Genomic DNA, 26950 nt, shown 5'->3' with positions numbered 1-26950 from the left:
GCCGTTGTCTGTACATTGTGTGAACAATGCCTAAATCTGTATCGGTAGCTGTACAGCAGACCCGCCTCTTTTATATGGCATATTTACTAGTGTTAAAAATCATCTAACATTTTACCGAAGCTGAAAGCTGGGCTGTGATTGGCTGCTGTGGGCGTTGCTCACAAGTTTTATGTTTTACACATTTTAAAAATGTAAGGTTGAAAAATGCCGTACCTCCATCCAGTTCTGCCTAATATCATGCAGTGTTGATCCAGAGGAAGCCTGATTCTCCCTTCGGCAGGGTTCACTCCCTGATTTTGTGCCTCAGAGGTATGAATGGTGCAGGAAACTGGATCTAATCCATTGTAATTGGCTGAGTGTAATGGGCTAATGACTCCTGGGATATACTCAGTAACTGCCCTGGTTGTATTGACTATGTTAAGGCTATTGAAATGTATGGGGCCCCTGCCTATCCGAGTTGCAGTACGTCGCTATCTCATTTCGATCATCCATTGTTGTGGTGTGACCGAGCCCTCTGGGAGCCGTCAGCAGCTTCTACCCGACAGCAGTGACTGTTATGGCTGCTCCCTGTGTGCTCTCCTGGAAAGAATAGTACAGGGAGCAAGCACGGCCATTAGTTATTAGCTGCTTAATGATACTTGGGGGAGCGATTTGAGTGCTGCATCTGCTCCATAGACCCTAGAGCCCCTGATTCCTAAATTATACACTTACCCCCCCCCCCCCTCCTGACTACACTGCTTGGCTGCCTGGTACTATTTTAAAGTGATGGGAATAGTTTCCAACATTTGATTTTTTTTATTTTTTTCCAGCATCACTTTGGTGTTGACAACAAGGGGTGTGGCTTAATGTGGGGGTGTGGCTTGTCACCAGTGTTTTTTTCCCTTAGAATTTTGCAGTCAGGACAACACAAAAGGAGTATTGCACACCCCAGTATCAGGTCCCCAGTATATTGCACACCCCAGTATCAGGTCCCCAGTATATTACACACCCCAGTATCAGGTCCCCAGTATATTACACACCCCAGTATCAGGTCCCCAGTGTATTACACAACTCGGTATCAGGTCCCCAGTATATTACACACCCTAGTATCAGGTCCCCAGTATATTACACACCCCATTATCAGGTCCCCAGTGTATTACACAACCCAGTGTCAGGTCCACAGTGTATTACACACCCCAGTGTATTACACACCCCTGTATAAGGTCCCCAGTGTATTACACACCCCAGTGTCAGGGTGACAGGGGACTGGGCTTCCTGCACGGGGGGTTGGACCTTCCTGGGACACAGTTTTGCCTTGACTGTCACCTCAAGATTGGGACTGCCAATGATAAAACTAACTGCCAATGATAACCAAGCAAGAGAATATACGAGCAGCTAAAATGTGAAATGCAGCATTTTTTGTTTTTTTTCACTCTCTGCGTATAAAATACTGGGTACCTGATACTTAGGTCTATAATATGCTGGGGGTCTGATACTGGGGTCTATAATATGCTGGGGGTCTGATACTAGGGTCTACAATATGCTGGGGGCCTGATACTGGGGTCTATAATATGCTGGGGGTCTGATACTGAGGTGTATAATATGCTGGGGGTCTGATACTGGGGTCTATAATATGCTGGGGGTCTGATACTGAGGTGTATAATATGCTGGGGGTCTGATACTGAGATGTATAATATGCTGGGGGTCTGATACTGGGGTCCATAATATGCTGGGGGTCTGATTCTGGGGTCTGTTATATGCTGGGAGTCTGATTCTGGGGTCTACAATATACTGGGGGCCTGATACTGGGGTCTATAATATGCTTGGGACCTGATACTGGGGTCTATAATATGCTGGGGGTCTGATACTGGGGTCTATATTATGCTGGGGGCCTGATACCAGGGTCTATAATTTGCCTTCCTATAGGTTTAGGGGATACCTCTTTGTTAAAGGGGAACATTTGTCATGTTGTTTTATAGTGAGATTCTTTTGGTTGCCCATAGCAGTGTATCACAGCTATACCATGGGCCCCGGGCTGTTCACAGGACTTGTCCTCACCGGCTATATCTATAGTTCACCTTAGGCTCCGCACTTTCTCACAAATTCCCAGTATAGTGCTCCACAAATAGTTTTTCATCCCCCACAGTGCCCCCTTTAATAGTTATATCCACTATACTGCCCCACATACCTTCCGTCTAGTGGCGCCTCCCTACAGTACAGTGTGATACTACATGTTCAGTAGTGTAGTGAGGGCGGCTACATCTCACTGGGCCCCTGTGTTACTTATACAGGACCCTGAGAAAGCTCCTGTCCTCTCCATAGATCTATAGCTTCCAGGATCTCCTGACTGTTGGATGTAAGAACTTGTCTCCATGTTGGTGACTTTAAAACCACTTTTCCATAGAGTTTTGGTTTTGTTATACAATCTTTTAAACGTCACTGTGTGGGACACGTCACCACTATGGTCTGTGGTCGGACGGGCAGGCCGTACCTGTAGGGTCATTGGAAACAAGAAGTAGGTAGTTATAAATATCATGTGATCAATCGAAATGTAAAATATGGGTTGGGGTCCCCTCTGTGATGTCCACATGACCTGCTAGGGCTTATTGCCAGGACGCATTGAGTGCTGCCAAAATAACAAATAACCCCTATCTATCGGCCCTTATCCCAAGCTACGGCCATTCCAGCCCCCCGGTCTTCCCTGCTTCCTCCTGTGACTCTGCAGGATTTTTGGCTGAGATGGGTCACCGCTGTGGGGGCTTGCAGGGTCAGCGTTGATGAGTACGGTGAGTGAGAATGGGGGGTTTGTATTTTAGCAGTATCCGGGGGCAATTCTAAAAATATTCTGTGTTTGGACAATTAAAAAAAATTAAAATAAAAATTACAGTACAGTCACTGAGAAGTTTTCTATGTGTTTCATTTCCGATACATTGATGCATATAGTCTACAAGCGCCCATTTGAAGTTTTGTACATGTCCTTCCTTAAAGGGATTTCCTTACCTTACAATTCGTATCTTACCAGAAGCTTTGACAGTGTATTGTCAGCAAGGACAGCTGCTGTAGGTGAGACGCAGCGGCCGCTTTCCCCTGTCTCGTCCTCCCAGCCTATGTGCATTATGGGTAAATCACGTTGTTTGTTGGCCGCATTGTCAATTCTTTCACTTTTCGCTTGGATCCCTGGCAGTGTCACCGTGTAAAGGACTCTGTGTGACTTGTAATCTTTGCAGATAATAATCTTTTAGTATCGCGTATCCACAACCTTGGAAGAGTCTGGTGAGCGGCAGGTTACCTGCTGCCGGTATTATTAGGTCAGGTCGTACTGGGGCCGTACTGTTACAGTCCAGAGCCCTAGTGCTGACCACTACTTTTACTATATTTTCTGCTCTCTATACTATAAAATCAGCCACTATGTGCCTAACTACCACTACCAGCAAAGAGGGACGACGACTAGTCATCTGGGTGGGGAGCCATCTGTGACTAGTTGTGGCTCTCTGCCTGTCAGTGCTCTCTGTGAGGATAATTGACCACTAACAGGTGTCTCTGCCTGTCAATCATCTCCGCACTGTGCGCTGACAGGCAGAGAGCCGTGACTAGTCGCAGATGGCTCCCCGCCCAGATGACTAGATGCCGCCCCTCTCCCAGCCTTGCACCCTGTTATAAAACTCATTTTCTTCCCATATAAAGCTACTGCAGCCATGGTAGTCTCAGGAAGCTGCACAGTGTGTATGTATGTATATATATATATATATATATATATATATATATATATATATATATATATAGATATAGTGCTGCTGGGAACCATATCTGCACAATTGTTCTGATGTCATACGAGGCCTGTATACCCCCAGGTGCTCTGACTGTAATACCAGGAGGCTGTCATGGCTTCTTCTGGTTGCAGTGAGTAGGAGTGTATGTGATTTCATTGCTTATAGTAAGACCTGATAGTCAGTTATTTCCTCTGATAGTCAGATATTTCCTCTCTATGTACGTTGTTTGCCGCTAGATATCCCGTGCGTCATCTGTCATTTATGGGCTATAAGTACCTGACCTAATTACATACTGCATTGTAATATATCCGGCGTGGGAGATCCCGACTACATGGCGCGTCATCTCATCAGAATGTACATGACCAGAGAAACGAGTTCCTGGGGCGGGATATTAGAGGGATGTTCTTTGCTGGTGTGATGGATCAGCTGTTCTTATCTGGTCGGTGGTGTCACCAATAGACATGTTCCCTTATATTTGCTAGTGATGGAGTGCCGGGTCCGGGGAGCAGATGGAGCGCAGCGCTCTTGTTTTGGTCGGACAACTTTATCTGTAACTTCATTTACAATATTGTGACTTAGGCTGGGTTCACAATGCGTTTTTGCAATCCGTATTTTTCATCCGTTTTTTTGCAAAAAACTGATGCATTTGTGTGCATCTGTTTTGATCCGTTTTTCCATTGACTTCCATTGTAAAAAAAAAAAAAAAGGGATCAAAACAGATCCGTTTTTTTTGACGGACACAAAAACGTAGCTGACACTACTTTTGTGCCTGTTAAAAAGAAAAACATCTGTTTTGATCCGTTTGTCTTTACAATGGAAGTTAATGGAAAAACTGATCAAAACGGATGCACACAAATGCGTCGTTTTTTTCATTTGTTTTTTTGCAAAATATTGATGAAAAAAACGGATTGCAAAAACGCAGTGTGAACCTAGCCTTAGTGTAAAAATAATTGTACAAAAAGACTCTGAGAAGGAGGGTGAAAGCCTGTGACTCTTTGTGTCCCTCACAGATACGACCTCAGCCTGGAGGAGATCAGAGACCTGACCATGGACAGAGTTGGATTTGTCATGAGTCTGCCGCAGGTGCAGCACGCCTTCGAGGAAATGGTAAGGGGTTTGTAGTCTATATAATCATTTACTACCTATTTTTTAAATCTTTGATGACCACTGAGGCTTTCATCACACGTCATACAAAGAACGTTATCCAGAATTCCTATACTTGTACATGGTGAATGCAAGTGTTAGAGGGAACCTGCCACTTAAATATACACTATATATCAGCAACGCGCTATAGACCTTAATATTCCACTCAAACATAACTTCTGATATGTTGCTGCGCATGGTGAGACTAACAATTCCTTCCATACTTGTTATTATCTATTCAGTCTTCTTCCCCCAGTTCTCAGCTGCTGCTTTCTGCTGAAAACACATCTGTGTGTGAGCTTTTCTCTCTGTTTCCCCCTGCTCCCTCTCCCTTTTAATACGACTAATGTAAACAAGTCCCTGGCAGGCTATATCTGCAACATTGTAGCTTATTTGTAATGCTGGGAGGGTTATTCTGAAGTCAAGTTGCTGATGAAATCGCTGATTATTCCTCCCAGTCAGAAGCTACAATGTTGCAGATAAAGCCTGCCAGGGACTTGTTTACATTAGCTGTCTCAGAATGTGAAATTATATAGGAATAAAATCAGTGCTTTATTATTTTATTTATGGGGTTGGGGGGGGGGACCCTGTGACTGCGGTTTTGGTAAATGTTGCTTAGATATTTTGCCCAGATGTGCTAAGATCTCCCCCCCTCTCCTCCCCAGATTGCTAAATATGGCTTGATGAAGCACCCAGCTGTACTCTTCTCTCCCCAGCTCCCGGTTTGCCCCGCCCCCTGCAGGATACAGGCTGTAAATCAGTGGAACCAGTCTTCTGCATTTAGCAGGATCGGGCGGCAAACCAGGAGATGAAGCACGAAGCTGCACACATCTCTCATCTATAGGCAGCGATTGGTGGGAGTCTCAGTACAGAGGGCATTATCTGTATATTAGTGAGGCCGATTATATTATATTATAGTAGAGGCTTAGTATTTATGTATTAATTTGATACATTTTTGCCCTTTTGGTTAAATAATATATTCCTTGAAGATCAGCTGGTCTTAGAAAGAAATATATTTGTAGTTTATTTCTATTTAAAATCTCAATCCTTCCAGTACTTATCAGCTGCTGTATGTCCAGCAGGAAGTGGTGTATTCTCTCCAGTCTGACACAGTGCTCTCTGCTGCCACCTCTGTCCATGTCAGGAACTGTCCAGAGCAGGAGAGGTTTTCTATGGGGATTTGCTGCTGCTCTGGACAGTTTCAGACATGGACAGAGGTGGCAGCAGAGAGCACTGTGTCAGACTGGAAAGAATACATCACTTCCTGCAGGACATACAGCAGCTGATAAGTACTGGAAGGTTGTAGTTTTTAAATAGAAGTAAATTACAAATCTATACAACTTTCTGTAACCAGGTAATTTGAAAGAAAAATATTTTCGCTGGAGTGCCCCTTTAAAGAGGCTACAGCAGAGTAAAATACACCTTAGCATTGTACATCAGATGTATTCTATTCATTATTCTGCATTTGTGACTCTACCAGGTGAGTGTGTCACACACTTTGTTTACTTTTCCTAGATAGATAAAAAGAAGAACTTGGTCAACAAGTGTATGATAATGGGTGAAGTCCTATGTACAGCTGATATGACAACTGGAGTAAAGGTAAAAGTACACGTCCATCATTATTATCATCATCATCATCATTATTATCTGCTGCTGGTGATGCCAGACTGTTATGGTGTGACACCGCAGGAACTTTGGCCCCTTGTAGTTTAGACTTAGTTATGTACACGTGGGTTATTACAGATAGTGACTCGTGTAGTATTCATCATTATACTGATCACCCTGTGGGAGTTTGGTTGGTTGCGACAAAGGTCAAAGCAGGTGACATAGGTCAAAGCAAGTCCTGCTGGTCTAAGCACTGGCCCAGTCTCCTCTGAAGGCCCCTATATAACAGCTATACTTACTGTATCCAGGTCCAGTCTCCTAAAGGTTGCTATATAACAGCTATACTTACTGTATCCAGGTCCAGTCTCCTGAGGGCAGCTATATAACAGCTATACTTACTGTATCCAGGTCCAGTCTCCTGAAGGCAGCTATATAATAGTTATACTTACTGCATCCAGGTCCAGTCTCCTGAAGGCAGCTATATAATAGTTATACTTACTGTATCCAGGTCCAGTCTCCTGAGGGCAGCTATATAACAGCTATACTTACTGTATCCAGGTCCAGTCTCCTGAAGGCAGCTATATAACAGCTATACTTACTGTATCCAGGTCCAGTCTCCTGAAGGCAGCTATACTTATTTAATATCCATGAGGCTTGCTGTAAAGCATGTCACTAAATGCTGTTAAAAACACCCCAGGCAATATGGCTGCCCCCATAACAATGTACAAACAGTGGATTTTTATTCTTTGCACCAATGTTTGCATAGTCTTAATGTCATTGTTTCTTCTTTTCTGTATATTTTAGTGCGGCGTCATCTGCTGGTTATTTGGAGGAGCGGTGATTAACCTTGGCAGCCCAGAACACATCCAGAAGTGGTTTGTTCCCTTAAAGGTACAAATTTATGATGTCCGGAGATTAAAAAGAAAAAATGAAAGGTGGAATCTGATTGTTGCCGGGGGCAACTAAGAGAATTCTACTTTACACCATGTTTGATAAATCTCCTCCATGGTTTTTCTTCTGTTCAAAAAATAGACCAAACACGGGAAGTCTCCGTCCTTTGTGCGCTCACACAGGGAAAGACACCTGCTCATCATGTAGCAAACTAATTATAATAACTGTTACTAATTCTATTCTCAGCTCTGCAGCTACCAGGAGACAACGCTGTGTGATATGTATAATGTCACTGTGTGGTTACAGAGGTTCTGGTGCTGTGTGACAGGAGAGCTGACCACACAATGCAAGCACCCTCAGGATTCTCTGCTACTGATTGTGCATGCAACACAGCTGTATATACATGCACAGTGAAGGGAGACACCTAGTGGCCAAACGTTTAACATAGATTTAAACTTAGAAAACTTAAAAAAAATATATAAAAAACGAATTCTAAAACTGCTTGTGATCACAACCCCTGTTCTTAATTTTTTTTCCCCCCAGCAGTGTCTCTTTAATAGCAAAATGCCAGTGTAATCTGTGAGATTGTCCCCAGCTATAGGTTGAATTTAAAGGAACTTGAAGCAGAATAAACACTGTGTAATGTTATTGTATGACACAGACGTTCCTCTTTTGGGGTCCTTTGAATCCCTGGCCTGCAAGCCTTCCCTTAGGTAAAGCACAGCATAGCCTGGACTGTCCCCTTAGTAGTGCGGAGTTCTCTCTGTCTCTCTGTACCTGTAACCTCTATATCCCTGTATACGGTTGTCTCCACAACATAGAATGTTTCCACACTCTCCTTCTCCTACAGTGTTTGTCAAAGTGTAAAATCTCTTTAAGGTTATGCTCCGACTTCAAGAACAAATTGGGTAAAAAAGATCATTATATATTACAAGCTGGCCACCATGTTCCTGAAGTGGGAGCATAGCCGCACATAGCTGACAAGTATTTACAATGATTGGCCACTAGGTGGCGCTCACGTATAATAAATCTGCAGGCTGGAGGCTTTTCATAGTGCTGTGGTTTTCGCCACTTTATTTGGATTGTGGACAGAATTTTCTAAGACTGCATCTAATATCTCCACCGCAGAAAGCAAAGACTCAGCAGAGACATTATATCTCACCTCCTGACCCGGGGGAGGGGGGCGACTATGTGTCCTGTCTGGTGAAGGTGGAGATCTTGACTTCTGATCTACTGCCAGCTGTCTTTGTGTGTATATGTATATATGTGTGTGTTTGTGTGTGTGTTTTGGGCATGAAAAAATACTTCCATTTTTTTGTGCTTTGTCCCTGTGTAGTTGTTTTTGCGGCGTCTTTCCAATAAGTCTGCATTACTGCATGGGCTTCTTGGTTGTGTTTTTGTTGCTTACAGGATATTCAGTTCCTTCATCTTCTGTGTTTTTTCCCATTAAATGTCTGGAGAAAATCAATTACAAAAAGTTAGGGATATTTTGTTTGCTTGTCACTTGCCATGTGCCCTTGAACATCAATTGCAGATTGACAACAATGTCTCCTGCTGTTCACAAGTCGCCTTATTGTCTGCGGAGGCATGGCACCCCACTCTTTTTGAAGGGCAGCCCTCAGGTCATTGGGGTTCTGGGGTACAGAGGTATGAGCCTCTACCCAGTGGCTCAGCTAATCTGTGGGTTTCAGATCTAGAGAACGTGTAGGCCGCTCCATGTGAGGACCCCTGTCTCCAGCAGCAGCAGCCGCTCCATGTGAGGTCCCCCCGGTCTCCAGCAGCCGCTCCATGTGAGGTCCCCCCGGTCTCCAGCAGCTGCTCCATGTGAGATCCCCCAGTCTCCAGCAGCCGCTGCTTCATGTGAGGTCCCCCAGTCTCCAGCAGCAGCCGCTCCATGTGAGGTCCCCAGTCTCCAGCAGCCGCTCCATGTGAGGTCCTCCAGTCTCCAGCAGCCGCTGCATGTGAGGTCCCCCAGTCTCCAGCAGACTCTCCATGTGGGGTCCCCCAGTCTCCAGCAGCCGCTCCATGTGAGGTCCCCCAGTCTCCAGCAGCCGCTCCATGTGAGGTCCCCCAGTCTCCAGCAGCCGCTCCATGTGAGGTCCCCAGTCTCCAGCAGCCGCTCCATGTGAGGTCCCCCAATCTCCAGCAGCCGCTCCATGTCAGGTCCCCAGTCTCCAGCAGCAGCCGCTCCATGTGAGGTCCCTCAGTCTCCAGCAGCAGCCGCTCCATGTGAGGTCCCTCAGTCTCCAGCAGCCGCTCCATGTGAGGTCCCCAGTCTCCAGCAGCAGCCGCTCCATGTGAGGTCCCCCAGTCTCCAGCAGCAGCTGCTCCATGTGAGGTCCCCCAGTCTCCAGCAGCAGCTCCATGTGAGGTCCCCCAGTCTCCAGCAGCAGCTCCATGTGAGGTCCCCCAGTCTCCAGCAGCAGCTCCATGTGAGGTCCCACAGTCTCCAGCAGCAGCCGCTCCATGTGAGGTCCCCCAGTCTCCAGCAGCAGCTGCTCCATGTGAGGTCCCCCAGTCTCCAGCAGCAGCCGCTCCATGTGAGATCCCCCAGTCTCCAGCAGCAGCCGCTCCATGTGAGGTCCCACAGTCTCCAGCAGCCGCTCCATGTGAGGTCCCCCAGTCTCCAGCAGCCGCTCCATGTGAGGTCCCCCAGTCTCCAGCAGCCGCTCCATGTGAGGTCCCACAGTCTCCAGCAGCCGCTCCATGTGAGGTCCCCCAGTCTCCAGCAGCCGCTCCATGTGAGGTCCCCCAGTCTCCAGCAGCAGCCACTCCATGTGAGGTCCCCAGTCTCCAGCAGCCGCCGCTCCATGTGAGGTCCCCCAGTCTCCAGCAGCAGCCGCTCCATGTGAGGTCCCCCAGTCTCCAGCAGCCGCTCCATGTGAGGTCCCCAGTCTCCAGCAGCCGCTCCATGTGAGGTCCCCCAGTCTCCAGCAGACTCTCCATGTGAGGTCCCCCAGTCTCCAGCAGACTCTCCATGTGGGGTCCCCCAGTCTCCAGCAGCCGCTCCACGTGAGGTCCCCCAGTCTCCAGCAGCCACTCCACGTGAGGTCCCCCAGTCTCCAGCAGCCGCTCCATGTGAGGTCCCCCAGTCTCCAGCAGCCGCTCCATGTGAGGTCCCCCAGTCTCCAGCAGCCGCTCCATGTGAGGTCCCCCAGTCTCCAGCAGCCGCTCCATGTGAGGTCCCCCAGTCTCCAGCAGCCACTCCATGTGAGGTCCCCCAGTCTCCAGCAGCAGCAGCCGCTCCATGTGAGGTCCCCCAGTCTCCAGCAGCAGCAGCCGCTCCATGTGAGGTCCCCCAGTCTCCAGCAGCCCCTCCATGTGAGGTCCCCCAGTCTCCAGCAGCCGCTGCTCCATGTGAGGTCCCCCAGTCTCCAGCAGCCGCTGCTCCATGTGAGGTCCCCCAGTCTCCAGCAGCAGCCGCTCCATGTGAGGTCCCCCAGTCTCCAGCAGCTGCTCCATGTGAGGTCCCCCAGTCTCCAGCAGCCGCTGCTCCATGTGAGGTCCCCCAGTCTCCAGCAGCTGCTCCTCCATGTGAGGTTTCCCAGTCTCCAGCAGCCGCTGCTCCATGTGAGGTCCCCCAGTCTTCAGCAGCTGCTCCATGTGAGGTCCCCCAGTCTCCAGCAGCAGCCCCTCCATGTGAGGTCCCCCAGTCTCCAGCAGCCGCTGCTCCATGTGAGGTTTCCCAGTCTCCAGCAGCCGCTGCTCCATGTGAGGTCCCCCAGTCTCCAGCAGCAGCCCCTCCATGTGAGGTCCCCCAGTCTCCAGCAGCAGCCGCTCCATGTGAGGTCCCCCAGTCTCCAGCAGCAGCCGCTCCATGTGAGGTCCCCCAGTCTCCAGCAGCCGCTGCTCCATGTGAGGTTTCCCAGTCTCCAGCAGCCGCTGCTCCATGTGAGGTCCCCCAGTCTCCAGCAGCCGCTGCTCCATGTGAGGTCCCCCAGTCTCCAGCAGCCCCTCCATGTGAGGTCCCCCAGTCTCCAGCAGCAGCCGCTCCATGTGAGGTCCCCCAGTCTCCAGCAGCTGCTCCTCCATGTGAGGTTTCCCAGTCTCCAGCAGCCGCTGCTCCATGTGAGGTCCCCCAGTCTTCAGCAGCTGCTCCATGTGAGGTCCCCCAGTCTCCAGCAGCAGCCCCTCCATGTGAGGTCCCCCAGTCTCCAGCAGCCGCTGCTCCATGTGAGGTTTCCCAGTCTCCAGCAGCCGCTGCTCCATGTGAGGTCCCCCAGTCTCCAGCAGCAGCCCCTCCATGTGAGGTCCCCCAGTCTCCAGCAGCAGCCGCTCCATGTGAGGTCCCCCAGTCTCCAGCAGCAGCCGCTCCATGTGAGGTCCCCCAGTCTCCAGCAGCCGCTGCTCCATGTGAGGTTTCCCAGTCTCCAGCAGCCGCTGCTCCATGTGAGGTTTCCCAGTCTCCAGCAGCCGCTGCTCCATGTGAGGTCCCCCAGTCTCCAGCAGCAGCCGCTCCATGTGAGGTCCCCCAGTCTCCAGCAGCAGCCCCTCCATGTGAGGTCCCCCAGTCTCCAGCAGCAGCAGCAGCTCCATGTGAGGTCCCACAGTCTCCAGCAGCTGCTCCATGTGAGGTCCCCCAGTCTCCAGCAGCTGCTCCATGTGAGGTCCCCAGTCTCCAGCAGCCGCTCCATGTGAGGTCCCCCAGTCTCCAGCAGCAGCTCCATGTGAGGTCCCACAGTCTCCAGCAGCAGCAGCTCCATGTGAGGTCCCCCAGTCTCCAGCAGCAGCTGCTCCATGTGAGGTCCCCCAGTCTCCAGCAGCAGCTGCTCCATGTGAGGTCCCCCAGTCTCCAGCAGCTGCTCCATGTGAGGTCCCCCAGTCTCCAGCAGCTGCTCCATGTGAGGTCCCCCAGTCTCCTGCAGCAGCCGCTCCATGGATTCACTGGTCAGAAAGGTCAGTGCTTATCTGGGATCTTGGTGAGAGAAGATTGCAGGATGATGTACTGTTCAGGGCTGTCTTTTCTCCTCTCTGTGCTCACTTACCCCCTCAGCCCCTCCCCTTTCCATAGAGCATAATGGACACAGAAATCCTGCTGCTTCTGTAGTGAGGGGGGGGGGGAGGGCTGGAAAACAGCTTTTCGAGTACAGAAGGAAACTCTTTTTCTTAATAAAACCTATTACAGAGTTTGTTAAAGTCACTTGTACTATTGATAGTTATTGGTTTCCTAAAAAGTGACATAAATGACAGGTACACTTTTAAGAAGAGTTAACATTATCACCTGTCCTCCGGGCCGTCAGTAAATCCTGGATGTGGGTCACAGATACATACAGCAGAAGTGTGCAGTTATATTCTTTCCATCACTATGCGGCGGCATCTCTCTTGGCAAATGTAAAAACTACTGGAGCACATGGACCATGGACTGGTGCTGAATTAGGGGAGAAAACATTAGAACAGGTTTCCTTTACAAATATTCGAATTTTTGAACATTATTATATAAGTAAGTAGCTATCATTCTGAATGCCGCTTATCCTTCATCCATTGTATATGAGAACATATCGGCAGGATGTTTAATATTTCTATATTCACATTGCTTATCCTATTGTTTTTTTTTCTTCAAAACAGAACCAGGAGTTTACAGGGATGTTTGCAATGACGGAGCGAGGTCATGGTAGTAATGTGAGAGGGATACTAACTGAGGCCGTGTTCGATCCAGTGACACAGGTAGGTTGGAACTTTTTACAATGTATGTTAAAGGGGGATTCCGCTCAAACATAACTTTTCATATGTTGCTGCCCATGGTGAGACTAACAATTCCTTCCATACTTGTTATTATCCAGTCTCCTTCCCCCAGTTCTCAGCTGCTGCTTTCTGCTGAAAACACAAAAATCTGTGTGTGAGCTTTTCCCTTTGTCTCCCCCTTCCTTCTGAGACCGCTAATGTAAACAAGTCCCTGGCAGGCTGTATCTGCAACATTGGAGCTTCTTTGTAATGCTGGGTAGATTATTCTAAGGTCAAGTTGCTGATAAACTCACTGTGATTAACCCCCCCAGCATTACAAGGAAGCTACAATGTTGCAGATACAGCAAGTCAAGGACTTGTTTACATCAGCTGTCTCAGAAGGGAGGAGGGGGAGACAGAGAGAAAAATTTTCACACAGATTTTTGTGTCTTCAGCTGAGAACTGGGGGAAGGAGACTGCATAGATATTAACAAGTATGGAAGGAATTGTTAGTCTCATCATGGGCAGCAACATATGAAAATTTATGTTTGAGCGGAATACTCCTTTAAGGTTAAATATTTTTACCAGTCTGATTAGTTTAAAGGGGTACACCAGCGCTGATAAAAAAAACAACAACTAATCAATCAATAATCATAGTTTTATCACTTACCATCACTCCTGAGTCTCTCTCTGTTTGAATTTCTTGCTATTTGCCGGTCCCTGAACCTCCATTTTCCTTTACTTCCTGGTGTGGGCTTTCCCATGATGCACTTTGTCTCCTGTGATATTTAACTGACTCTGTAAAACTGTTAGATGGCTTACAGCTTGTTCAGCCAATCAGAGCTAAGCAACCTGAGTCATCTGACAAAGGGGGGCTGGCCTAACAGAGCAGAGACCCGCCTCCCTATTGATGTCGTTGTCACAAAATGGCTTCCTGGGGTCAACAGTCATTAGGTAAGAAGGAGTTTTCTACACTTCCTGGTGAGGGATTCAGGGGGAAAAAGATAGGGAAGGGGGGCAGATAGGGGAGGGGGGCAGATAGGTGATTGAAGCATATTGCAGTTATATAACTTTTGTAATGTGTTTTAATTACTGGGAAAAAGCTTGGAGTACCCCTTTAACCTTCACGCAGAACTTCTGGTTTCCTTTTCACAGCAAGTGAAAAAAGGAAGCACCGATGAATTGTTTGTCCAGATTCTGCTGAGTAGAAGTCATTATTAGTCAGCATATCGCTCGTACGGGAACAGATTCCCTATTACTTTGTTTATCTTTTGACCACAACAGTTAGAGTTTTTCTTTCTTTTCAGTGTTCGCCTATATGCGGTTTTTATTACATTCTGCACACCTTGCGTTCTCGTGTAGTACAGGATGGTATAGAACACGTATAGGGAGACATGTCGCCCCGACTAGGATCTCACTGCGTTTTGTGATCATGTTGGGTTAAACTATTTTAAGTTGTTCTCCCAAATGTATGTAAAATCCCTGATCGGACATGTACTGGTGAAATCCTGGAGGACACCCTGCATTTAAAGGACAAGTCCGGACATTTAAACTTTTTTTTTTTTTTTTTTGTTTAAATGCAGGATTGTAAAACTATCCAGAATTACATCCAGCGATCGATGTTCTGGGACCCCCACGGGCTTCAGGATCTCCACCAGAGCTGACATCACGACCCGGATGATGAACTGGCAGCTCAGCCAGTCAGTGACTGGGGCGGGACGCGGCTGCACTCACTGATTGGCTGATCAGGCTGCCCATCAGCGGGGTTGGGCATTCTCTCCTGAGTCGTGACGTCATCTGAACTCAGGGGAAATACCAGATCATATGGTACCAGATCCTGGCAGTCTAATTCTCCACTTACTATGCTCTATATTGGCCATGGCGTAAAGAAAGTCAACTGATAGCTGCCGCACCTGTCAGGACTCCAATCAGCACCTCGCAACACAATAGTGGGGTGCCAGTCTGTTACCATGGCTGCTGGAGGCCTTTGCTTGACCTATTACACGGGCGGATTATCTGTGCAGCCAGGCCGAATCGAGCAGATATCACCCTATGTAATAAAGATAACGATCAACCGAGGAAAATTCAGCTGATCATTGTCCTTCAGCATGTTAAGAAGTCATCGGCCGCCGACTTAACATCAGTGCCTGTGATAGGAGGTGTATGGCTGATTTAAAGTATATAGAAAATATAAAGTATACTTACCTGTCCACCCTCCCCGGTGTCCTCCCGCCTGTTCCCTGCGGACTGGAGCCGCTTCTGAAGCTTGTACTCTGTCTGTGAAGTTACAGGATGCTCAGCCAATCACTGACTGAGATAGGACAGCAACGGGGCCAGTGATTGGCTGAGCGGTTTGTTACTTCAGAGATGGGTGTAAAAGCTTCAGAGGCGGGAAATGGGCAGAGGACACCAGGGAGAGGTAAGTAATAACATTATTATCTTCTGTACAAAGCAAGGGCTGCACAGACAACTAATGAGACTTTTCCATGCGATAACCAATGCAAGGGGTTTGGCAGCCACTTATTTCCCTCATTTCACAGAAATAATAAGGCTATGGGCTAAGCTGGCTGTGCAGGTTACTATAGTTGTTATTGAGTCGTATGATTATAGTATTGTGCACCGATTTCATGTACATGCAGCTCTTCTATGTTCTATATAATGTGAAAGCTTTGCCTATAGAAGTCTATGTTTAGCCACATCCATAAGAAAATAAATATATATATATATATATATATAATAGTAATTATAGTACAGTAAGAATATAATATATATATATATATATATATATATATATATATATATATATATATATATATATATATATCTATCAGAAGAATACCGCAGCACTCATGGGATAGAATTCAACACAACGTGTTTATTTCCCCAAACCACGACGTTTCGCTCTCCACACTGAGAGCTTTTTCAAGCAAAAGCTCTGTGTGCAGAGCGAAACGTCGCGGTTTGGGGAAATAAACATGTTGTGTTGAATTCTATCCCATGAGTGCTGCGGTATTCTTCTGATTTATATTACCTATACCGGGTGATCACTGGTATATACCGCCTGGGACCACATCTATTGTTACACGAGTGCTGCATTCATTCTGAATTTTAGATATACATTATATATATATATATTACTCTTCTCTCTCTAATAGTTCTGTCATTGTGTTCTTTTTCTTTGACTCATTAGGAGTTTATTATCCACACCCCATGTGAGAACGCACAGAAGATGTATATTGGCAACACAATGAAAGGGAACTATGCGGCCGTGTTTGCACAACTAATAATCAATGGAAAATCACAAGGTTTGTCCCCCCGGTTATTCTTAAAGGGAATGTGTCACCTACAATTTCTAGAGTCAGATACTAAAACATGTTCTTTTATTCTATTCTGTTTCTATTTTCTGCCTTTAATTTTTTTTATTTCCCTTTTTGTACATTGTTATGGGGGCAGCCATATTGCCTGGGCTGTGCTTAACAGCTATACTGCAAGACTCATGGACATAGAGGACAATAGACAGACTCTGTGCCCTTGAGATGAATGTGAGACATTACTGAGCGCGCGCTGTGACCTGTGAAAAGGTCATTCCACAGGAAGGTGCTATTGTCTCATCTATCTACTAGTGTCACATGATGCTGCAATGCTGTACAGATCACTTTAGTGCAGCCTCCTCTTATCACCACAGACACAACAGGAAGTCTCAGCTTAGTTTTAGCCCCAGTGGTGAGAATGAGAACTGCGAGATATCAGGATTATTTTATAATATAAATTAAAAAATGGAAATTTAGAAAAAATGTCACCAAAAATTCTTAAAAATATGTTTAACATAAAACATTATTTTTACAATAAGTAATTTCTGATGACACTGTCCCTTTAATGGCTTTGCCTTCATGTGTCTGTACGGCACAAGAAATTGCTCAATCCTGGGACTAGACAGTTCAGACAAGGCGACAGCGAGATAATTACAGCTCAGCCGCTGTTTGCCTTCCATTATCTTCCTATCTTGAAGACATTTCCAGGTTGTGTATATGCCAATGCAGCCTCAGCCTGTGAGTGCTTGTTCTCCTCCGTCACATCAATTACACCGACCACTTTGATTTATAAAGTCTAATAGGTAATAAGGCAGACCTGAACTTGACCTTTTTTTTTTTTTGTTTTTTTTGTTTTTTAATTACCTTTTTCCTCTAGGGCCGCACTGTTTTATTGTCCCAATCCGTGACCGAAATGGGAACATGTATCCAGGTGTGGGAGCAATAGACATGCTGCACAAAGAAGGTAGGTACTTTTATAAACCGGATTGTGACATTATGAATGCTATCAATAACTAGCTTCCCATAGAGTTTTGGTCTAAAAATATTATGTTCATACATGAATAAATGTTCAACTTTGGGCCCTGTTGTGCGGAGCGATAATTTCCTGAATCAGGCCGATTCAGCAGATCATTTCTCCTTGTAATAAAAGACAACGATCAGCTGATGGCACTGATTATTGGCCGATTGGGTCTTTAGGTACTGAGCTCAAATCATTGGCCACTGGCCGTGTTATAGTGATGTGTGGCTGGCGGCTGAGGAATGTAAAAAAATAGTAAAAGAAAAAACTATCCACACCTCTCCATGCTCCCTGATGTCCTGCGGCCGCGCCGCTGTCCCAGTGATTGGCTGAGCGGCTGTCACTTCAGATACTGCGGGAGTGGCCAAAGCTACAGGACATCAGAGAACGCGGACAGGTGTGTATAGTTTATTATATTACAAGGCCTGCACATATAGATATAGATATATATATATATATATATATATATATATATATATGTGTATATATGTATATAATATAGATATATATCAAGTCATCAGCTGTGTAATATGGCTCTTACTGTGGTTGTCTTACAATCAGATAATACTGTAACCTTAGGGGGCGCTGTACTCCATGGCCTAGCATTCTATATGATGTGATGCTTAGGGGGCAGGGGACGTTTCTTACACAATGACGAGGATTTTGGTAACCACCGTTTACAGCACAGGAACAGAAGAAGAAGCAGCAAATATTTTTGTGGTGTTCTACACAAACATCTCCGGAGAGTGGAAAGATCTAGTGATCAGATAGATTGTGTCCTGTGAGTCATAGAAGCTGATCCAGCAAGTGGGGGAGGGGGTAGCAAAACGAAGAAGAAGATTGCCGAGACCTGTACAATAATTATCACACGACAAGCGTCTCTATCCGTCCTCCATTGTCTCAGAACATCTCCATCTGTTTTTTATATATTGGATATATTAGCAGATCTATGCAGGTATACATCCCATCCATCCTCAGCCCTGAACGGTTATAAATCCTACACTTATATTTACCATCAGGCTCAGCCGTGAAAGAGTTTGGTTATAAGGGCATAAGGTAATGCACGGCGGCAGCTGGAGGAATAACGCCGCATTACATGCTGAAGCTAAGACGCAGCTCAGTAATAAACTCCGGCTATCAGACCGCTTCCTCTACCAAGCCTATACAGGTGAATAAAAAAAAAACAAAACAATGGTGACTTTTTTTTTTTTTAAACTGAATTAAAAACACCCCTTGACACCCCTCATTACCATTTTCAAAAAAATTCACCAGTTATCAAAATAGTCCACTGAATCTGAGGTAATCCTTGGGATATCGGTATCTGGAAAACAAAAAGAGGAGAAGAAATGTTATTACATGAACGGTGCTCCTCTGCATTAGCGGCTGCAGCTAGCGCATGCAGCTGGAAGTGCAGACTTGTGATTCTAGGTCCCGTCTGCAGTTTGCGCGCCTATCATTTTGACAGGTGTTCTGATCCTGTACAGTTAGTAGTGATATGTAGAACATGTTCTATATTTCTGCATAAATGTAACTTAAAACTACATTAGATTTTTACACATAGGTGTTTCCAGTCAATAAGATAATAATCGGGTATGAGTGGGTATCCGGTTTTATTTAAAGGGAACCCATCACTCCAGAAATGCCCAGGAGGCTATATGTACAGTGTAATGGAGACCCCTGGACAGTTTGTGTAACGGATACCTATGAGCTTTGCGCATACACCCGAAAACAAAGGTTGTAAATGTCCCCTGCCGTATGCAAATTATCCTCAACTAGTCATGTGGCCGTCCGTCAGCGCCGAACTAGTCACCGATTGAATAAGAACAGTTTTTTTTTTTTTTTTTTGCCCTTCGTCTCCTTGACCGATATACTACATGAACAACTCACAATATCCTTTTAGTCAATGGAGATCAACTAGTATTTAAAGAAAAACCAATAAAGAGAACCAACCAAGGTCACAAGGAACCCATGGTAACCTCTAAGAAACTAAAGATCTTCATCACATTAGCTAATGTTAAGGTTCATGAATCCACCATCAGGAGGACTGAACAACAATGGTGTGCGTGGCGGAAGGAAGAAGCCGCTGCGCTCCAAAAGGAACTTTGCTGCCCATCTGCAGTTTCCTAAAGATCACCGGGAAAATCCAGAAGGCTCATAGAGCAATGCGTGGACGGATGAGCCCAGAATAGAGCTTTTTGGTTTAAATGAGACACATTGGGGTTGATTTACTAACAATCTGTCAATTAGAAGCTGTCGGTTGTGTCTGGTTATTCGCATCAAATTCATTCATGTGTCTGTCGCCCTTAGTAAATCTGGAAGATTTTTCACAAGACAAAACTAAAACCCGACCTTCCCCCTCATACTAGAAGCAGCTGGTTTTAAGAATAGAAAATTCATTTAAAAAAAAATGACGATTTGCTTAATAAATCTGTCGGTGTTGGCAGGCTTTAAAGTGTCACTGTTGTGAATTTTTTTTTTTTTTTCCCAGAAATCAATAGTCCAGGTGATTTTAAGAAACGTTGTAATTGGGTTTATTAGCCGAAAAATGCATTTTTATCATGAAAAAGCAATTTGAAGCTCTCCCCCCTGTCTTCATTGTTCTCCTATGGAGAGAGCTAAATAAAAGACCAAAACAGGATAACAAAGAGTTAATCTACAAATCCCTCACCCTTTATCTCCTCTGACAGTCAGCACTGACCTCTCTGAGCTCTGATTACAGCTGTCACCCAGCTTTGTGCCTGTAATCCTCTGTTATCTGCTTTCTGCTGTCCGCTAACTCCCTCCTCCCCCTCCCCTCCCCCCTCCCTAGAACAGACTGGGTTGTGTCTGATGCAACAAGTCACAATTTCCTGATTTTTTGCAGTGGATGGAAAAGAGGAGGGGGGGGACCTGGGAAAAGGCTTTTTAAATGCAGATAATGGCATATTTGCCCAATAAACCCAATTATAAAAAAATCGCCTGGACTATTGATTTCTGCCAAAAAAATAAAAATATGACAGTGACTCTTTAAAGGACACACCCATGGCACGCCTACTTGGTGGGTTTTTGGAAAAATTGTTACGCACACCTTTAGTAAATGTGTTGGAACACCAAACCGACAAGGAAAATTGACAAAAACTTGACAATTTTGTGCCGGGAACACGTAAGTAAATCAACCCCAATATGTTCAGAGAAAGAAACACTGAATTCCAACATAAAAACCTCTTGTCATCGAGTTTGGGCCAGAAGAGCTTTTCATTATGGATGGAGCAATGACGTCTGAACTATATCGGCAAATTCCAAAAATATCTGGACATTTATTGATAGACTGAATCTCTAAGTGGGTCATGCAGCAAGACAGTGACCCTGAGAGTGCGAGTCATTCTGCCCGAGAATGGAGAAAGAAGAATAAAGTTATCCTGACCTCAACGTTCTCATTGGGGCGAGCAGTCCATGGGAGGAATAACAGAGGGAAAGTTGAACTGGCTCCGATTCCTCCAGGCCGATGTGCCGGAAGCATCAACAGTCACAGGAAACGTGGAGATGCACTTGTTGTATCATTTTCCTCAATAAATAAATGAACAAGTCTAATTGTTGTGACTCTATTTGTTGATTTGGTTCTTTTTTTCTTCGAAAATGAAACTTTATGCAGAAATATAAAAAACAAGGGGTTCACAAACTTTTAAGTCAATGTGAAGACTTGGAGGGATGGTTGGTTATTGCAGTAATAATAGATGTTACCAAAGTGCTTATTCCAGTATAAGTTATCTGCATTTAGTAGATTGGGACCATTCATCTGTAATAAAATATTGTCATGGAATTTTCGTCCGGGTGCTCAGGGATGAAACTCTTTTTTGGCTATTACCAGTTAACGGGGTTGTTCGCCAAAATTTTCTTTCAAATCGGTGGGTGCCAAAAATGAGTAATTTACTTCTATTAAAAAAATCTCCAGTCTTCCAGTGTCAGCAGGGCTATAGTTGCCAAAAACACGTTGGTTCGTAATGTGTCATTTCTGAAATGTCGTTTGTACTTGAGTTTTTGTTTTTTGGTTAGTGACATTTCTATCTTTTCTTCTGCTTAAAGGGCTTCATGGTGTAGACAATGGAATTCTGACATTCAATCAAGTTCGGATCCCAAGAGAAAACCTGCTGGACAAGTCAGTATGTCAGCAATGCAATGGTTGCCGTTTGGCAGGAGCTCCATGTGGTTAGGGAGAGTTCTCTCAGATGCCAAAATTATATAGGTCTCTTTGTTGTGATATTTTACTGGCAGCGGTATCCTTGTTTTCACTACTTTAACTTTCCACGTGAAGGTGTAAAAGTGGCATGTACCCGAACCTGATGGTTTACACTGGTCTTAATGGGCCGCATCACAGCTGCATTTTTCCCCTAAACTTGGCAGGCTGGGATTTGTAAAGCAGATCTGGAGATACAGTGGCACTGACGCAAAGGAAAAGTTAAAAATTAAAGTGATCTAATCGGATAGCCTCTGCAATAGAAATGAGTGAGCACCTCTAATCTGAAAGTGACAGTCTGGCCCCCAGGGTGTTAAGTTAGTCCCCCAGGGGGGAGACTGTGCTCTGTTGTTGCAGGGGCAGCAGTGAGATTATACTTACCGCTCTGGTCTTCTGTTTCTCTTCACTATGGCTGCTCAGCCAATCAGTGGATGAGGTGGGACAGCGGTGTTTTGCCTCGGCATCTGATTGGCTGAGCAGTGATAGTGAAAACAGAAGACCAGGGTGGTAAGTATAATCTTCCTGCTTAAACCCTCCCTCCATTTATATAGTACCTGTGACGATCAGCTCATCCGAATCAGCAGCAAGAACCTCTGCTAAGGAGACCCGGCCTTCTGGATTAGCAGAGGATCTTGGCGCTGATCGTCACAGGTTCACTTTAACGCTGTGGAAATGCATTATGCTCTGAAGCCATTAAACAAGCTTTTTGTTATGAGCACCTGAGCAGCTCGCAGTACTCGTTCTGGTATCTAGTACTCTGAGTAGCCCCATACTCCAGCAAATACTATACTCGATAGTGTGCTCACTTGTGTTTCATTGTGGGACAAAACTATACCTTTATAACATAATCATGGGACATACTAGACCTTTATAATGACAAACAAGTGCAGAAGTGCCCCATAGTACTACTGCTTATACAGAAGCAGAATCTCTTCAGCCTAGATTTATCAATATGTCAGACAAAAATTGGGCTCAGGTTATTGATCCCACTGAGAACAGAAGATATAGCCATGCAGATAGCCCGACCGCAGTGCCATTCACTCCTAGCTGTGAACGGCGCGTGGTCGTGTCCATTATCCCCCTACTTGCTGCAGCTTGCACTGCGCTTTGGTTGTTCACTCTCCTGCTCTTTCTTAGTGTGCTTGTCTTCTGGCAGCTTCTCACATGTGCTTGGCAGGCTTCCTGGGGGATTGGGCTCCCTCTAGTGGCAGGCTTCCTGTGGGTTTGGGCTCCCTCTAGTGGCAGGCTTCCTGGGGGATTGCGCTCCTTCTAGTGGCAAGCTTCCTGTGGGATTGAGCTCCCTCTAGTGGCAGGCTTCCTGTGGGATTGGGCTCCCTCTAGTGGCAGGCTTCCCGGGGGATTGGGCTCCCTCTAGTGGCAGGTTTCCCGGGGGATTGGGCTCCCTCTAGTGGCATGCTTCCCGGGGGATTGGGCTCCCTCTAGTGGCAGGCTTCCTGGGGGATTGGGCTTCCTGTGGGATTTGGCTCCCTCTAGTGGCTGGTGTCTCTTCACCTCTATTTATAGACTCAGCACTCAAGTTCTAGTGAATTTTAGGCCAGTCACCTGAGGGTATATATAGCCATCCCCTCCAGACCTCTGTGCTCAGTTGTTTTTGTGTTGCAGTCAGCAAACCACGTCTGTGCTCTCGGCTATCCTCCACTTCCTCATTTCGTAGTCACCTTTTAGTCATTTGGATCTTGTTACTTTCCTGGTCCTTATCTCACCTCCAGTCTGAACTACGTCTTCTCATTGCATTTTGAAGTTTGGTCCCAGGCTCCAGTACTCACCGGGGGCCTGCTCTGAGGGTAGTGACCTGGGAGTTTCCTGCAGCAAAGACCATCCTGCCTTGCAGCGGGCTCTGGTGAAAACCGGGGGCTTTAGACTCCGCCCCTCGATGATCCAGGGGATCCACTCTCTCTTGCCAGTTCCATCCATTACAAGTTGTATCTGCATTTCGGCTGAATCTGTCAGTAATAGTCTATGAGACCGAGTATTATTTATTCCAGGATTATCCTTGTAAAATAAAAACATTGTAACTTGAAACCAATGGAATATAGGTAATGATTTCCTAACCACATAGTGCCAGCATAGCTCTCTACAAGTCTCCTTCCCACAGTTCTCAGCTGCTGCTTTCTGCTGAAGATACAAAAATCTGTGAGTGAGCTTTTCTCTCTGTCTCCCTTTCCTCCCCCCTCCCTTTTAAGACTGCTGATAGAAACAAGTTCCTGGCAGGCTGTATCTGCAACTGTAAAGCTTTTATTTAATGCTGGGAGGGTTAATCTGAAGTCAAGTTGCTGATGAATTTACTGTGATTAACCCTCCCAGTATTACAAAAAAAGCTACAATATTGCAGATACAGTCAGCCAGAGACTTGTTTACATCCGCTGTCTCAGAAGGGAGGGGGGAGGAGGGGGAGACAGAGAGACTCACACACAGATTTTTGTTTTCTCAGAAAAAAGCAGCAGCTGAGAACTGGGGGAAGGAGACTGAATAGATAATAAGTATGGAAGAAATTGTTAGTCTCACCATGGGCAGCAACATATCAAAATGTTTGAGCAGAATACCAATAACTGCTTCAGAAGTACTAAAATTCTCATAGGGACTTGCTGGAGGGACTTGTTCCTGCCATACTTGCCTGTCCTAGTTCCTTTAGTTCAAGCTCCTCAAAAAGTAGATCCCTCATATATAAAAAAGACCATGCTAAATGTTTACATTGTAAAAATTCTATGTGGCCTTACTGGCACTGGAGCTTTGAGGAGTCACATGACCTTTGTGATACACCTGACTGTGATGGTGTGCAGATAACTCAGCAGGATATGCTCGGCTGTGCTATACAATGAAACTAGATGATAAGCAGCACAACTGTGCCACCGCCGCCAGGGAACCTGCAAATAAATATATATATATATATATATATATATATATATATAGATATATATATATCTATATCTATATGAAAAGAGAACAATGAGAGGAGACTGTTCCTGCCTGCAGAGAGTGCTAGGCTCGGTTTCTTCCCTGATCGCGCTGGATGAGGAGCACTTCTGTATTTACTTAGAGAAAGATCATCGGAACTGTCTGTGCTAAAAGTCCGGTGCGATCTGTGCCACAAAATCGGCTAAAACGCTGACACTTCAAGGGGGTGTGAGAAAGCTGCTTTGCATATCCTTTGTTCCCAGAATTCCCCGTGGAACATAAATGTAAGACTTGCTGTGTCTTTGACTGTCTCCTCAAGGAGAATTAGTATAGATTTGGTCCCACCTGTAAGGCCACGGAGCATCACCCTATGGTGGCCCGATACTTACCACTAGCTTCCCCTGCCATTTGTTGGTTGTTTCCGTCACTGCAATGCCACTCGTCCAATTATGTGTCTCCTTCTATTTCTTCATCCAGGAATCCTATTCCTCCTACACCTGTTTAAAGTTGCTCCGCCTGCTCCTCCCTGCCCGAGCATTGTTCCTGCTGTATGTCCTGCAGGAAGTGGTGTATTCCCTCCAGTCTGACACAGTGCTCTCTGCTGCCACCTCTGTCCATGTCAGGAACTGTCCGGAGCAGGAGAGGTTTTCTATGGGGATTTGCTGCTGCTCTGGACAGTTCCTGACACGGACAGAGGTGGCAGCAGAGAGCACTGTGTCAGACTGGAGAGAATACACCACTTCCTGCAGGACACACAGCAGTTGATAAGTACTGGAAGACTGGAGATTTTTAATAGAAGAAAGTTACAAGCCTCTGGTACCAGTAAATTGTTAAAGAAAACATTTTTTGGCGAGCAACCCCTTTTAAAAATGGTGTGGCTTCAATAGCTTAAAAATGCACATCTTTTTGTCTCAAATTTTTAAAACAAAACCAACTAATAGATGATGCTAAAATCTGACGCAATCTTATGTGTAATCTGGTTCTTATTAAAGGTTTTCTGATGATATTGCAATTATACTATAAAAAGCAAAGACTGGGGCGTGGCTTGAGCATGGCAGAGTGAGGACGCATCTGACCGCAGCTCCGGGCCTTACGATACATTACCGGGACTTCACACACCGCTACCCCTTCACCGTTATGCCCACTGGGGGCAGGAAGACACCCGCTATCAGGTCGGTCAATCCCCGTAACTCCCTGGACCGATTTGTCCGGTCTGCAGCGAGTGAATCCCCGTCCTCCTCACAGCACACTAAGATGGCCGCCGCACCTGCCACCCGGCGCGTCACGCAGAAGACTGCTCCTGCATTCCCGGAGCTGAGCCAGACCCTGCCGCAGATCCTGCGTACCCCGCAGGGAGATGGACTGTCGCCCTCAGCCACCGCTTCACAAGACCCCCAGAGCCCGGCGCCTCCTGACGCGCTGCTCGCTGAGGTGAGAACCCTGCTTCAGGCCCTCCCCACCAGAGAGGAGCTTACCACCCAACTGACGCGCATGGAAGAGTGTCGGGCCGGGGACATGGCGGAAATCAAAGCCTCGATGTCCTCCATCACAACCGCTGTGTCTGGGCTGGAAGCGAGACAAGACGTCACAGAGCAGGCTCTCGCTTCCATTACCCCCCGCGTGGACTCCCAAGATGTAATCTTGCGGGACTTGATCGCACACGTGGACGACCTCGAGAACCGGGGTCGTCGCAATAATGTGAAGATCCGTGGTTTGCCTGAAGATATCGGGCCAGACCGTCTTGCCCGTGCAGTTAAACACATCTTCAATTGTTACCTGGGAGACCCCTCAGACACCCCTATTGAAATGGACCGTACTCACAGGGTAGCTGGCCAACGTCCGGCCGACAGAAACCGCCCCCGGGATGTCTTGTGCCGAGTACACTATTACCAGCAGAAGGAGGCAATAATGCAACGCGCATGGGAGCGAGGCCCGATGCAGTTTGAGGGGTCAGAGATCACTCTCCTCCCGGACCTCTCCCGGCGCACCCTGGCTATGCGCCGCTTGCTCCGTCCTCTCCTGGATGCCATCAGAGACCTGGGAGCATCCTATAGATGGGGCTATCCATTCCACCTCATCATCAGGCATGCCGGGACCACTTACCTGCTTCGTGCGCCGCAAGATCTGCCTGGGGCGCTGGATTTTCTCGGTATACCGTCGCTTCATCTGCCGGACTGGACGACCCCGGACCTCCCACCCCTGCCGGCTGGTGTTGTTGCAGGGAGTCGTTCACCACGACCGGAAACGAGAAGATCCCGCTCTCCTCTCCGTGGGGGCCCCCGTTCCCCCCGTCATGGAGGGGACCGCTTACCTCTGATCCGCCAGCCTGAGCCCCGCTGAGATGCAGCCTCTCCACTGAAGTCGGCTCCATGTTCGGGTGATCGCCGTTGCGATCCAGTTGACCGGTTCCAGTTCCTGCTAGTTGCAGCACACACAAACGCCA

The 26950-nt window shown here is 46.6% G+C and overlaps 1 protein-coding gene across 1 annotated transcript in view; it reads left to right on the top strand.

The window, feature by feature from the left end:
- ACOXL (acyl-CoA oxidase like) overlaps positions 1 to 26950 on the top strand; it is a 149835-nt gene that overhangs the window by 7248 nt on the left and 115637 nt on the right. Inside the window, exons 2-8 of the mRNA XM_069955182.1 lie at positions 4760 to 4856; positions 6408 to 6491; positions 7302 to 7388; positions 12954 to 13052; positions 16240 to 16354; positions 17238 to 17324; positions 21441 to 21513. Coding sequence (XP_069811283.1) covers positions 4760 to 4856; positions 6408 to 6491; positions 7302 to 7388; positions 12954 to 13052; positions 16240 to 16354; positions 17238 to 17324; positions 21441 to 21513 — 642 coding nt within the window. The remainder of the gene's footprint in view (positions 1 to 4759; positions 4857 to 6407; positions 6492 to 7301; positions 7389 to 12953; positions 13053 to 16239; positions 16355 to 17237; positions 17325 to 21440; positions 21514 to 26950) is intronic.

This window comes from Dendropsophus ebraccatus, chromosome 15 (genome assembly GCF_027789765.1).
Source record: "Dendropsophus ebraccatus isolate aDenEbr1 chromosome 15, aDenEbr1.pat, whole genome shotgun sequence".
Classification (NCBI taxonomy): Eukaryota; Metazoa; Chordata; class Amphibia; order Anura; family Hylidae; genus Dendropsophus; species Dendropsophus ebraccatus.
This window is presented reverse-complemented; position numbering and strand designations above follow the sequence as displayed.